A 15,261-nucleotide genomic window follows, 5' to 3' on the forward strand; every position below is an offset into this window, starting at 1 on the left:
TAACTTAGCTATCTGTGTGCAAGTCTGAGGCATCCTCTACGCTTATGAGCATCTTAGGTCCTGTTTTTATCTTCTCTCTTAGCTACTCATAAATGCAGCTCCAATGGGTACCGTCGAGGAGGGAGGACAGCCATTCCTACAGTGTTGCCAAATATGAAACTCAGATCTTTAATCTGGGATCCAAAAATTAAGAGGGAAAAAAAAATGTTCCTATAGAAAAAAAGAATAGATAATTATTTAGCACAGAATTTGATATTAATCACATCAGATTTGGGATCTATGTGTGGCATCCCTCCTTTTCTTACTTTCCTAGGAATCTGATTTCTATTATGTTTCATTTAAAATAAGTTTATTGAATTAAACTCAGTAAATGAAACAACTGACATGACTGGAGCTTGAAATAAACGATGTGATGATCTAATGAAATACATAATGCTAAATTGTCTTGCTTTTTATGCAAAAAATATTATTAGTCTTAGCAATGCATGAATAATTAAGGACAAAACTATAGTAGGCACTTAATACTATTTTTATATTTATACATCTGAATTTTAAATTTATTGAAGTATATTGGTCAAACCAAATTGTGTCCAAATATTTTAGTTTCATTATTTAATATATTGTCTTTTTAAAAATTAATCTTCTGTATTAGGATTTCCTACTTCTCTTTTTTCTAATAAACAGCAAATATTATAATTTCATCTGGCAGCAAATTCCTCTGATTTTGCCTTTCCTTTAACCTTTTGGTACTTCCCCTTCTCTTTCTTTAAACTTTTTTTCTTCTTTCTTTGTTATATTGTCTATATTGGTTTCCCTAAATGTATTGCTTAAGAACAAATGGATTTCATTTTAAGATTTTTTTTTGCTTTGCTTTTAAGTCCTAGAATAGTCTTGATTTAAAAAAAAGAAAGAAAGAAAGAAAGAAAGAGAAAAAGAGAAAGAAATACCAAAGATTACTAGGGGAATGTCTTTTCCTTTTTAACAAGTAAGAATTCTGACTTTTCTTTTTTTCCATTTGTGTATTAGGTGGTTGTGAATGCCCTTTTAGGAGCAATTCCATCCATCATGAATGTGCTTCTGGTTTGTCTTATATTCTGGCTAATTTTCAGCATCATGGGCGTAAATTTGTTTGCTGGCAAATTCTACCACTGTATTAACACCACAACTGGTGACATGTTTGACATCAACGAAGTGAATAATCATTCTGATTGCCTAAAACTAATAGAAAGAAATGAGACTGCCCGATGGAAAAATGTGAAAGTAAACTTTGATAATGTAGGATTTGGGTATCTCTCTTTGCTTCAAGTTGTAAGTGAACACTCTTTTCTCTGAAATTTGTTTATTGTTTGGAATAATAACAAAGTAATGACATACATCTAATTTACTAAGAAGAGTGTAGTTATTACGAAGGAGGTTTATAGCATACTTTATTTCTAATTCTGATTTAGGAGTACAAGCGTATGAGCCCAGATGGGTGGCAGCTTGGGTCCATGTGAATGCAGTGCAGCATAGTTGACAGTGACCAGCTATTTGACTTCTTCCGAAAGGTTTTGTTTTCTCCCTGCCCATATTGTTCTCTCTTCCCATATAAACAAATTGATTATTTGTTAAGAATGCTCTTATTTTCCCCATTGCAACTGGAGAGCTTTTGTTGCTGATAGATCACCCTCCCCAAACATACACCCTTAACACAACTATTGGATCGTAACTAACTTGTGCCAATTACCTGCTACTGAGTTGTGTGATTTGGATTGAAAACCGGGGAATGAATGATATGTAGGTTTTAGGGTTACATCCTCATAGTGAAATAGAAATAACACAGGGTAGTGCCTGAACCCAGGTAGTGCCTGAACCCACAAGCAGCTGTGGTCTCACTTCAAATGACCTTTCAGTGCAACTACTTAAGTCTATTTTATCCAAATATTCATGCTTTTTCCTACTGGGTTTCTAAGCCTGATTTATGAAAGAGAAAAATAGTTCACAGTTTAAAAAACTGCAAAAGGTGGTGGCCCTTTAAGGATTTGCATTTGATGCTGCTTTTGGCAGGATCTGCATCACAGCAAAGCAGGGGCTAAAAACAGAATCCAGACTGAAGAACGCCGAAAGATCTTGCTCTATTTTGGCCACTGAAAACTCAGCTTAAATTTAAAAAAAGGGGGGGGGGCTATAAAAGTTCTTTCCTTATGTTTCCACAGAAGCTTTAGGGCAGAAATCCATTTCTACTCCCCAGGATTATGTTTTCAATTGCTCAACCAGGAGACTAACAAGCCAACAAAACTGCATTGGTCAAAACCCTCTTGCATCTCTTTCAGAGGTGTCTGTACTCTGATGCCTTTGCAAGTTCTTCCCATCTTCTTGTTGGAATTCCTATTTCTCTTCTCCATGTTTCTCGCTTACTCTGAATATTTATGCAATTAATATAGGGATTTTAAAAAATCTGGCAAGTATGAATTCTTTCAAGAGTATCGTGGACCCACGATGACATTTTCTTGAGAGTTTATTCTAACCCTTAATTAATAACCACACTTGTAAAAATCACTAAAGTGTACCACTTCCTCTATAAAATTGAGAAAGGAAAAAAATTGTCAAGCAATTCCTTAAAATGTTAAATAATTCTGAAAATGTAGGGTAAAGCTCTTACAGGAAGCCATTAAATAAATCCCACCACTCTAAAGTACTACTTTATAGTTGCCTTTATGCAGAATCACCTCTGTTGGTTGAAATGGTTCCTCGAATCACTTTTTCTGTTCCCGTACCTAGTGTGTAATGGTCTTGTTCTATCATTGACCTCAGCCATCGACACCCAACATTTTCCTCTCTGACACACAAACAGCTTCTGTTTTCTAGCTAAGAATCGTTAGTTTTTCTTTCCTGCCATCACACCCACCCTTCCTTGGCTTTCTTGCCATGACATCCTGCACTTCACAAGTGTTAGTGTGATGAAAACAAAGATGTGTTAGGATACAGTTACTGAAAGCTTTGCTAGACTTGCTCACTAGCTAAGAACAATCCTTTCAGACTTCTAGGGTTTAAAATGTATGTCCTATGACAAATAACAAATTACAATACTTTAATAGATATGGGATGTCTCTTGAATCTGGAACACCCAGTGTTTACTGTATTATTTTCCATTTTTGCTCATATTAACTTTCATCAGAAACTACAGAGAAAAAAATAGAATAAAAGACTATTTCTGGATGCTATCCTTCAAAATTCTTAAAAGAATAGTTGCAATTATGACTTTATATAATCCTATATGATCCTCAGACTGTTATGATCAAGAGGAATGTTAAACCTTCAGCCACTGTCATCACCAGACAGATGGGCTTCAGTAGATGACTGGTGATCTAAATTGTAATTGATTGCCTGCTACACATATTGTCAAGTGTGTTGGCATTTGTGAAGCTTCCTAAAAGTATTCCACCAAATTTTGATAGCACTTCAAATTTGCATTATTCTATTAACTCTAAGGACTTGAGAAGTATTTGTGACTTAGTTATCAAGCAGGAGGATATATCAGATAATCATTTTGTTTATTATGAGTTTTAGAAATGAAAAGTCTTACTAAGATATGGTATTGGTCCAAAATCCATGTAAAATTTGTTTTGAAATGCCTTTCAAAAGTGTTCCTTTTAAAAAAAAAATAGATGAGTAAGCATATTTATTAAACATCAGGTCTGAATTATTCCAAAGTAAAGCATGCATGTCCTTTTTATTAGGCCACATTTAAGGGATGGATGGATATAATGTATGCAGCAGTTGATTCCAGAAATGTAAGTATTCCTTATATCGTGCCTTCTTATAATGTGTTTAGGTACTAAAATTAATTCAGCAGAGTGTAGCAGCAGCCAAATGGAATGATTCTATGATGACTATTTTTAAAAAGGGAAAAATATGACTCAAATTATTATTCAAGTATAGCAGTGTTTATCAGAATGATCTTACCAAAATAAATCAAAACAAATTTTGAAAAAGTAGCACATTCATATATTTAATAACTGATGAATATCCTTCTGTTGAATATTTTTCTATTTTGCTTTCTTTTTACCTACTAATTAAATAATCAGGAATTGTTTTGGTGTGGAGGAGCAAATGTGAAAAAAATATATGATTTCTATCAGTAGTTGAAATGTATAGTTACTCTCCATAAATAGACAGTGTGGGAAGTTAGGGATGTTGTCCAGGCATTCTTAGATTTCTATAATAATCCCTTTCAAATTTATTCTTTTACATGATTTTAACATCCATAAATATACTGGAGCTTTTACCAATGATGTTATCACTTCATGATCAACATTTCCCTTAAGTTTGGTATCACCAAAGGAAAGACCTATTTTATTTGGTTTCTCCTGTAATAGCCTCTTCCAGGCTTCAAGAAGAGAACAGAAATCCCTGCTTATTCCAACTGTGCTCTTCAAGACCATGTAAAAATGTAGTACGTTTTATTATTCTTCATCATTCTGTTCTGAAATCCAATCTGTTTAGTCTATTATCATGAAATCTTTAATCTGTAATCTTTAAACTGACCCGATAGAGCTCACTTAGCTTTTTTGATGTACACTTGCCATAAGTGGATTTAGTTTTATTTTGAGTACTTTCCTGATATCCTCCTGAGTTGTGTTATTTCTTTGTTACTCCAATTTTGTTTTGTGCGAGTGGTTGGTTTTAACTGTTACCTTTAGAAGGACATGAATTTTCAGGGAACTATCTGAGGTGACTAATTTACCCTCTACTATGTGATATATGGTAGCTCACTGATAACTTACTGTAAGTACAATCCAAAGACTAAATTATCAATCGAGTATTTGTAAGATGGATGTCAAGTTGTTTGCTCAATCTAAAAAATTCAATGTCTATTCTAATGTTAAAGGTATGATGCTGAACATCTAAGTGAGTAATTCAATTCTTGTTTGCCAGATAAATTCATGCGTACACAAATGTTTGTGTCTAAGCATAGTCTACACATATTTTCTGGAATAAATTTTTTCATCAATAATTTTTAAATTATGGAAATTCATTACTTTAAAAAATTTACCAAATTTAGCACTCTACTCTCCGAGTGCAAGATACTAGTTGTACTTATAGTTGTAAAAATAGATTATAAAGTGTTACAGTAACTATATTTGTTTACATGAAAACATCTCTAAAGGCTAATTGTAGAATAGCTGATTCAGAGTGAAAAAGAAAATTACTTCTAAGTATTACTAGGCATTTTCTTTTCTATTCTCATGAAAAAGCACCAGTGACTTCCACCAACAAAATGTATTGTGATATTTTACAAACTCTTCTCCTTTGGTAGGTGGAACTCCAGCCTAAGTATGAGGAAAGTCTATACATGTATCTTTACTTTGTTATTTTCATCATCTTTGGGTCCTTCTTCACCTTGAACCTGTTTATTGGTGTCATTATAGATAATTTCAACCAGCAAAAAAAGAAGATAAGTATTTCTAATATTTTCTCTCCCACTAAGATAGTAGAAGTATTTGTTTTCTCCATTAAATGAGTACTTTGATTCAGAAGCCAACTGAGCATATGTGTTAAGAGTTATTTTGCATCCTTTCCTTCGGCCACTCACTACCCCCCTCTTTCAGGGTATAGAAAGTCAAGAACAACAGTGCTCCATATTCCTGTATTAAATAACTTCACAAAACCTCTCTCTTTCTTCTCCTCCTCCTCCTCCTCCTTCTTCTTCTTCTTCTTTTAAAATCCAGGGGCCACATTTCCAACCCTTTGGGAAAGAATAATTAGGGGGGAAAAAAAACTGGAAAAGAACCCAAGCACAAGTCTCTTTTCCAAGGTCAACTTGTTGTTTCATCCCTGTAACTTGCCTCCTAAAAATATACTTTCTAGTCAAAACCCTTAGAATGCTCACAAATAAATTCAGTATAAGACGTAATCTTCTCCAAGTTTTCCTTTTCCCTCATGTATAATTTCTACCTCCTTCTCCCTGGTATTTCATTATAAACTATTAGTTCCAGGTTGAACTGAACAGCTCTTTATTTTATCATTATCATTTATAAAGCCCATTTTATCATCCTAATTATATATGCACATTAGAGAAAATATGAAAGGTAAAGAAATATCATTATTTGGGGGTAACCACTCTTCACATTTTATGCTTTTCTGTTCATGCTTTTTCCATATATGTTCTTAGTAGAAAAATTATTTTATCTATAATTATTAATTGTTGGGACACATGAGTGGGTCTGTTGGTCAGGCCTCTGACACTTGATTTCAGCTCAGTTCTTGATCTCAGGGTCATATGTTCAAGCCCAGCACGGGGCTTGGTGTTGGGCTCAGTGTTGGGCTGATGCTAGGTGTGGAGCTTACTTAAAGAAAAGAAATGTTGCATATATATATATTCTCTTTTTGACTTAACATAAATAAATTTCCATTCTGTTAAGTCTTCGTATATACATTATCATAATTTACTTAGCCATTTCCCAACAAATTGATGATTTATGTTTTCTAATCTTCAATGATTTAAAAAGTGCCTTGTCAAAAGTCTTTGTGCAAAAAAAAATGAGTATTTAATTATTTTTTGGCCTAATTTCTAAAGTATTTTGCTTCTCTCATATAATGTGCCTGATCATACTCATAATCATACTTACAATACTATCCATACAGATGTGCCCAGGTCAGTGCTGCTTCACGGGCATCCAACAGCAATACTTCATATTTGATAAATGAAAATTGTTTTGAATTAATATGTCTTTTATTACTAGTCAGTTTAAACATGTTTTTGAATGCTTTTGCCACCTGTATTTCTTCCTTTGCTTACTATTCCTTCATCCTATTTATTCAGTATATTTTCTTCTTATGCGTTCTTCTGTTGTATGAGATGCTTATAGAACATTCCTGTCCCCAAACCCTTTTACTGTTATTAGTATTCTATGGTCAATGTCAGGTTTTTATTTCACTTATTAGCCCAAATTGCAATCCTCTGTGCCTCCTGGTCTATCACATCCTTGTCATGCTAATGATCTCGGAGGTATCCCCAACTCTTCTACCAACTTACCCCATTTCCTTTTTATCCATTTGTTCCAATTCTTGGCAGAGTGAAAGTGGCATTTTATGAGTAACATTAACCCATCTTGCAATATACATACTATAATCCATTGCTACACAGGAATAAGAAAATCACTATCTTTAACTTATGAAAAGCAGTATGTATAGTATTAAGAATTGAGTATTTCGTGCTTCAGTGAATCAAGTTTTCCACTCACTGAGTATATGGCCTCAGTTTCTGGGTTTTTTTCTGCCATAAAATAATAATGAAAATAATAAAGTCAATATTGGATAATTAGAGAATTAAATAATATTGTAGTGCCTAAAAAAATCCATTTCTTATTTTTCAAATTCAAAATTCTAGGCATAAGTATTGTATCCATTTCCTTTTTTGACTGTCCCTTTCCTGTTTTAACATTGAAAAATTATGTGCAAAGGGACACAGTTTTAACCAGTTTTTATTTTTCTTTTCTATACTTTGGAGGTCAAGACATCTTTATGACAGAAGAACAGAAGAAATACTATAATGCAATGAAAAAATTAGGATCGAAAAAGCCACAAAAGCCTATACCTCGACCAGGAGTAAGAAATATCAAATGATATGGGAAAAAATAAACAAAAACAAAAAATTGCATGGGTTTTCTTATAGAAGAGATAGCAACTAACATTTCCAGCAGAAAAGATTACAGCTTCATTAATTCATGCCTTTTATGGTAATGGTAAAAAATTTTTAATAAGAGAGAGACCACCAAAAAAAAGAAGAAACAAAATGCACCCTATTTTGAGGGGATTTACAACTAGAATCCAAACTAAATGGTGAAGACCCATTTTGTGATATGCACAAAAAAAAGTTGGTCATATAACTCAAGAGTATTTGCCAAGTAATCTTAAAGAGAGGAGTAAACCTTGGATGGTGTTAAAATACATGCAATTTTCTGCTAGTTTAACAAACAAAGAGTTGAGTGAAATAATATCTTACTTCCATTTTATTTTCCATTAGAGGTATGGAAATACCTCCATTATTTCTATTACCTCTATTAGTGGAGAACAAGTGGAGAACAAAAGAATTCTAGTATCTACTGTTTGTATATATGGCTGTAAAGTTAGAAGTTACTAATGTCTTCAGAAGTCAGGGTCAATAAATACAATTCATGATGATAAATAACAATTCTCATGTTTCCATGATAAAACCACCAAACAACTCCTGTGAAATGGAGAAGGCTTATCCCACACTGTATTGATTTTTGCAATGATGATCTAAGGAGTTAAAATAATTCCTGGGGGATATTAGGGAACAAAATGCTAGTGACATTCATAGTATGCTAGCCTATAGTTGTCTTCTTAAAAATGATGAGAAACACACATTGTTTTCTGGTAAGCCTTAACACTGGCAGAGAAATGGGTCAACTATGCATAGGAAAAATGTAAGATAGAAGATATCTTCAGGGTGCCTGGTTGGCTCAGTGGGTTAAAGCCTTTGCCTTCAGATCAGATCATGATCCCAGGTTCCTGGGATTGAACCCCGTATTGGGCTCTCTGATCAGCGGGGAGCCTGCTTCCCCCCTCTCTCTGCCTGCGACTCTGCCTACTTGTGATCTCTGTCTGTCAAATAAATAAGTAAAATTAAAAAAAAAAAAAAAAGAAGAAGAAGGAGATATCCTCAGAGTCCCCAAGTGGCCTTGGAAAATGAGCCAGACAATGGCCAGCAGGGACTAAAAGTGGCAGAAATGGGGAACAGAATCACAGATTGTTGACAGAGACATTAATTTTTGACATCGAAGCATAAGGAATGTCATTCTGGTCTGATTATTCCTGTGTAGGCTCAGCATTTTGTGTCAAGCAGCAAGGACTGTTTGGTGAAAGAACACCAATATTGCCATACACAGGCTTAAAATGCATATGTTATAGATGTGTTCTTGAAATTCCAAGCTCCCCTTAATAATTACTTGAGAATAAGACAAACGGAATGTTAATAGATACTGTGTTTTGAAGTAGCTGCATGGACTGACTGATCATAGGATATTCTGGTAAAACAAAATTAAGCAGGTTTCTTAACTTTGCATAGTCTTAATATATTAATCTGCATTTTGTGCCTCTGAATGAAGTATGTAGTATGCAGTATTTCTTATCAGAAATCCTCTTTGACAGGGATTGTTATTCTGTGGAATACATATTGGTAAATAGAAATTTCGATAGCTAAATTTTAAAAATTAATGTGCAAGCCATCTTTTATGAAATTCAGGGTCAGTGGTTACTATGTATGATATTAGAAAGTTAATCAATGCAGAAAGTACTTACGCAGATGCTAATATGTACAGGTAAACTCCTCTGTTGCTAAAAGCATTTCTGTTTCCCTACAGAACAAATTTCAAGGAATGGTCTTTGACTTTGTAACCAGACAAGTTTTTGACATTAGCATCATGATTCTTATCTGTCTCAACATGGTCACCATGATGGTAGAAACAGATGACCAGAGTGATTATGTGACTAACATTTTGTCACGCATCAACCTGGTGTTCATTGTGCTGTTCACTGGAGAGTGTGTGCTGAAGCTCATCTCCCTCCGCCATTATTATTTTACCATAGGCTGGAATATTTTTGATTTTGTGGTTGTTATTCTCTCCATTGTAGGTAAGAAGTATTTTAAAAATCTCTTAAGTTCAGTTTAAAGAAAGTAAAAGTTGGGGGAACCTGGGTGGCTCAGTGGTGATCTGCTTTCAGCTCAGATCATGATCCCAGGGTCCTGGGATCGAGCCCCACATCGGGCTCTCTGCCCAGCAGGGAGGCTGCTTCCCCCGCCCCTCTCTCTCTGCCTGCCTCTCTGCCTACTTGTGATCTCTGTCAAATAAATAAATAAAATCTTAAAAAAAAACTTAAAAGAAAAGTAAAAGTTGGTACAGTCAAGTTTAAATTAGAGGTCATGCCACTACTCAGAAATAACTCCTCTGAAATTTTTTATGTATTTCATCCAGGGGTGTTTATTTTTCTTACAACATGAGGCTCTTACTGTATGTGTAGAATTGTATCCTAGCCTACCTCTCTTCTCTCTCTCAATCTATCTTCCTCTTTCTCTTCCTCTCTCACACACCCACACGTACTTAGACTAACTTACTCTTTATAGAATGCGAATCGTTATTTCATTATTTAAAGGGCAATTGGAGAAAAAGGCTTAAAAGAAGCAGGCTGAGAGACCAACATTAGACACTGGAGACCAGTAGGAGCTTCAGTTTGGATCCTTCTAAAATTTATACCAGAATATATATATGTATTTGTAATATTATAGTGGAATCTTAGGCAAGTACCAAGTTCATGGAGAGATGAAAATAGCATTAAAAATTATAGATACCTTTAGATGGATAAGGACTCCATAGGCAATTTCAGAAAAAAAAAATGTAAATTGTATTCATATAAATGTGTACTTATATCCTTGGGCACTGCTGTTCAGACAGACTTCATAATTTTGAACTTATTTTTTTAGATTTATTCTTGGGATTTTTGTATAAGCTAAAGGTAGTCTTTAGACATCCCTCAAAGACAATAGGTATTGTAAAATTGTTATTGGATATTGTCTGAACTTGGAGTGCCATAAAAAATTACTACAGACTGGGTGGCTTAAACAATAGAAAGTTATTTTCTCAGGTCTAGGAACTAGAAGTCCAAGATCAAGCTGCCAGCATTGTGTGTTTCTGGTGTGACCTCTCTTCCTGACTGGTAGATGGCTACCTTCTCACTATGTCCTCATATGGCAGGGAGAGAGAGAGAGAAAGTTCTCCAGTGTTCTTCTCAAAAGGGAACCAGTCCAACCATGAGAGCCCCACCCTCATGACTTCATCTAAACCTAATTATCTCCTCAAAACCCTATCTCCAAATACCAGGGAGAGTTAGGGCTTGAACACATGAATTGAGGTAGGGGGGGTCAGTGAGGAAGAAAGGACACAGTCTGGTCTACATCAAGTTGAGTTTAATATTGAATGTTGAAATTAAGGTTTATTTATAGTATTATTATAGACAGTTACATATATTACATGTATGTCAAATTTAAGATTATGTAACTGAATTTCAAGCTCTTAACTTTATCTTGGAGACTTAACAGAACTGTAATTATTATTTTAATGGATAACTTCTTCAGTGGTTGCTATTCTCATTTTTTATCCACAGGCATGTTTCTGGCTGAACTGATAGAAAAATACTTTGTGTCCCCTACCCTGTTCCGAGTGATCCGGCTGGCCAGGATTGGACGAATCTTGCGTCTGATCAAAGGGGCCAAGGGGATCCGCACGTTGCTCTTTGCTCTGATGATGTCCCTTCCTGCCTTGTTTAACATCGGCCTCCTGCTCTTCCTGGTCATGTTCATCTACGCCATCTTTGGAATGTCCAACTTTGCCTATGTTAAGAGGGAAGTTGGAATTGATGACATGTTCAACTTTGAGACCTTTGGCAACAGCATGATCTGCCTGTTCCAAATTACCACCTCCGCTGGCTGGGACGGATTGCTGGCACCTATTCTCAACAGTAAACCACCAGATTGCGATCCTAATAAAGTAAACCCTGGAAGCTCAGTTAAGGGAGACTGTGGGAACCCCTCAGTAGGGATTTTCTTTTTTGTGAGTTACATCATCATATCATTTCTGGTTGTGGTGAACATGTACATTGCTGTCATCCTGGAGAACTTCAGTGTTGCTACAGAAGAAAGTGCAGAGCCCCTGAGTGAGGATGACTTCGAGATGTTCTATGAGGTTTGGGAGAAGTTTGATCCTGATGCCACCCAGTTCATGGAATTTGAAAAACTATCTCAGTTTGCAGCCGCTCTCGAACCTCCCCTTAATCTGCCACAACCGAACAAACTCCAGCTCATTGCCATGGATTTGCCCATGGTCAGTGGTGACCGAATCCATTGTCTTGACATCTTATTTGCTTTTACAAAGCGGGTTCTGGGAGAGAGTGGAGAGATGGATGCTCTCCGAATACAGATGGAAGAGCGCTTTATGGCTTCCAACCCATCAAAGGTCTCTTATCAGCCAATAACTACGACTTTAAAACGAAAACAAGAGGAGGTGTCTGCCGTTATTATTCAGCGTGCTTACAGACGCCACCTCTTAAAGCGAACTGTAAAACAAGCTTCATTTACATATAATAAAAATAAAATCAAAGGTGGGGCTAATCTTCTTGTGAAAGAAGACATGATCATTGACAGAATAAATGAAAACTCAATTACGGAGAAAACTGACCTGACCATGTCCACAGCAGCTTGTCCACCTTCTTATGATCGGGTAACAAAGCCAATCGTGGAAAAACACGAGCAAGAAGGCAAAGATGAAAAAGCCAAAGGGAAATAAATGGAAACAAATAAGAATAATTGGGTGGCAAATTGTTTACAGCCTGTGAACGTGATGTATTTTTGTCAACAGGACTCCTTGAGGAGGTCAATGCCAAACTGACTGTTTTTACACAAATCTACTCAAGGTCAGTGCCTACACTAAGACAGTGACCCCTTGTCAGAAAACTGTGACTCTGTGTAAAGGGGAGACGACCTCGACAGGAGGTTACTGTTCTCACTACCAGCTGACACTGCTGAAGACAGAGACAAAATGGCTACTCAGACTGTAGGGACCAGTTCAAAGGGGTGCACACCTATAATTTGGGAGTTGTTTAACACGAAACACTTTAGTGTAGTAATAGTATCCACTCTTTGCATTTCAACTGCCACATTTGTCACATTTTTACAAAATCTGTTAGGGGATTCATCTTTTTTTTAATCCATACGTTGTTTATTATATGTGACTATTTTTGTAAATGGGGTTTCTGTTGTGAAATAGACAAAGGGCCTCTTCAACAGGTATGCCACTGGGGGTTAGCGCAATCACACGGCCTCCCATCTGCACAAAGGCGTGGTTTGCATGAGGGCATGCTGCACTTAGAGACCATGCATGAAAAAAAAGTCACAAGGAAAACAATGAGTTCTTAAATTCCATCCATGTTTCTGGGAGGGGTAATTGGGTGATAATTGGAGGTGCTTTGCTGATCTTGTTTTGTCAAATCCAGCCCCCAGACCAAGTAGATCATTATTGGGGGGTAGGCCATTAAATCTTAGCAGGTGCAAACTTCCTTCAACTGTCTGGAGTCATAAATATTGTGTTTCTGTTTATTATATTTAAAAAACAAAACAAAACAAATCAAAAAACAATAACAACTGAGAAATGAGCATTGCTTCTCTCCTGAAGACTGAAATGACCAAAAGAACCCTTTATAAATTTCTGCTTAATCCTGCACTTTGGTTAGCCATCTTCAGCTCAGCAAGGTTGACAACTGTATATGTTAATGAAATGCTATTTATTATGTAAATAGTCATTTTACCCTGTGGTGCACGTTTGGGCAAACAAATAATGACCTAAGCACAGTATTTATTGCATCAAATATGTACCACAAGAAATGTAGAGTGCAAGCTTTACACAGGTAATATAATGTATTCTGTACCATTATAGATAGACTGGATGCTATCAGTGCATGTTTCTATTACCATGCTGCTGTATCTGCTTTCTCCCACTGCTCAGAATCTCATTTATGAGAAACCATATGTCAGTGGTAAAGACAAGGAAATTGTTCAGCAGATCTCATTTCTTTAAGTCATTAAGCAATAGTTTGCAGCACTTTAATAGCTTTTTGGTTATTTTTAAATTTTAAGTGAATAACATATGGTGTATAGCCAGACTGTACAGACATGTTTAAAAAAACAACAACAAACACTGCTTAACCTGTTAAAAAAATGTGTTTAGAATTTTATAAGCAAATATAAATACTGTACAAAGTCATTTTATTTTATTTTACAGCATTATGTATGTAAATATGAAGAGGAAATTATCTTCGGGTTGATATCACAGTCACTTTTCTTACTTTCTGTCCATAATACTTTTTCATGGAAGACATTTGCTAAATAAGAAAAGAAAACAAGACTGGGTAGTTGTAGATTTCTGCTTTTTTATTACATTTGCTAATTCTAGCTTATTTCACAATTTTAAGGGGCAAAATAGGTTCACGAGTCACATCCAAATTATGCTCTGCAATTGGAAAAGGGTATAAAATTTTATTTACATTTTTGGTAGTGCCTGCGCAAGCTAACTGAAGGTAATGCTTATTTTTCATTTTTGTCCTTTTCTTTCTAACTTTTGTTTATGTTTTCATTTCTTTGGAGTCATGCTGCTCTAGATTGCTCTAAATATAATGCGAGTTCTGCAGTTTTTTTCCCACAAGAACAGAGAATAGTAAACTTAAATAGACAATTACATCAGGACATTTTGTGTTTCTTACAGAAGCAAACCATAGGCTCCTCTTTTTCTTAAAATTACTTAGATAAACTGTATTCGTGAACTGCATGCTGGAAAATGCTACTATTACCCTAAATGATGCTAACCAACACTAAAAATGTGCGAAACTAATAAAGATTACATTTTTTATTTTATTGTTTGCCCAGTTACTTTTTGTTAAAAGAATTTTATGAGAAGATGAAGCTATCTTATTCTACAAGTTGGGGGAGAAAGGAAAGTACACACACAAACGGGTCTACCTGAGCTGATAGTAAGAAAACCTGACATAGAAATGGGACTAGGAGGAATGACCTTCCAGGGGCTACAAGAAGTAGGGTGTGAGCTCTGCTAGAAGGAACTGATACCAGAGCATAAACTGGTGGCTTTAGGTGGAAAAATAGTATGGGAGCCAGAGCAATGGTGGATGGCCCTTTGAGGTTCAAAACAAAGCCCTTAAATCTATATTTACAAAGTTAGAAGTTACCTTGTGGGTATTTGTTTGCTTCTCTAGAACCATGCTCCATGCTTCTCCATCCTGCTCAGTGGGAGGGTGATTTTGTGTATTGCATCACTGAGCTCCATTACCCTCTGGCTCCCAACTGGGAAGCACCAGCAAAGAAAGCACCAGTGGGAGAGAGAGAACTTGGGTATTTATTCCTCAGATTCTTCTTTTTTGAGCTGCTCTCAGTTGGCAAGGGTACATTCAGCAACATGAAGTTATACTTTGGGTCAGACAATCCCATTCTACAACCAAAAGCTACTTGGAAGTCTGGTCATCATTCCCCTACTCGTTCCTTTAGACCTGGGGCTGGACTTCCCTATTCCTGGTAGCTTTCCACCCAACTTGCCAACATCCTTTCAAATGGTCCCTTCATGAAAACATTGTTTCATCTATCTCTTGTCCGGATGACACAGTAATTACATAACTTACAAAATGAGACCAAAGACAAAC

At 35.8% G+C, this 15,261-nt stretch overlaps 1 protein-coding gene across 6 annotated transcripts in view; it reads left to right on the forward strand.

The window, feature by feature from the left end:
* Positions 1-14,472, forward strand: part of LOC101685844 (sodium channel protein type 1 subunit alpha) — a 142,322-nt gene extending 127,850 nt beyond the window's left edge. For 4 of the 6 annotated variants that reach the window (XM_004743995.3, XM_004743998.3, XM_045066691.1 and 1 more), the window contains exons 22-27: positions 1,027-1,308; positions 3,720-3,773; positions 5,300-5,437; positions 7,486-7,590; positions 9,369-9,639; positions 11,167-14,472. In XM_004743995.3, coding sequence (XP_004744052.1) covers positions 1,027-1,308; positions 3,720-3,773; positions 5,300-5,437; positions 7,486-7,590; positions 9,369-9,639; positions 11,167-12,344 — 2,028 coding nt within the window. In that variant the 3' untranslated portion in view covers positions 12,345-14,472. The remainder of the gene's footprint in view (positions 1-1,026; positions 1,309-3,719; positions 3,774-5,299; positions 5,438-7,485; positions 7,591-9,368; positions 9,640-11,166) is intronic. The other 2 variants (XM_004743997.3, XM_004744001.3) reach the window with 2 other exon arrangements.
* The last annotated feature ends 789 nt before the right edge of the window (positions 14,473-15,261 follow it).

Source organism: Mustela putorius, unplaced genomic scaffold (genome assembly GCF_011764305.1).
Source record: "Mustela putorius furo isolate JIRA1106 unplaced genomic scaffold, ASM1176430v1.1 tig00003869_pilon_pilon_pilon, whole genome shotgun sequence".
NCBI lineage: Eukaryota > Metazoa > Chordata > Mammalia > Carnivora > Mustelidae > Mustela > Mustela putorius.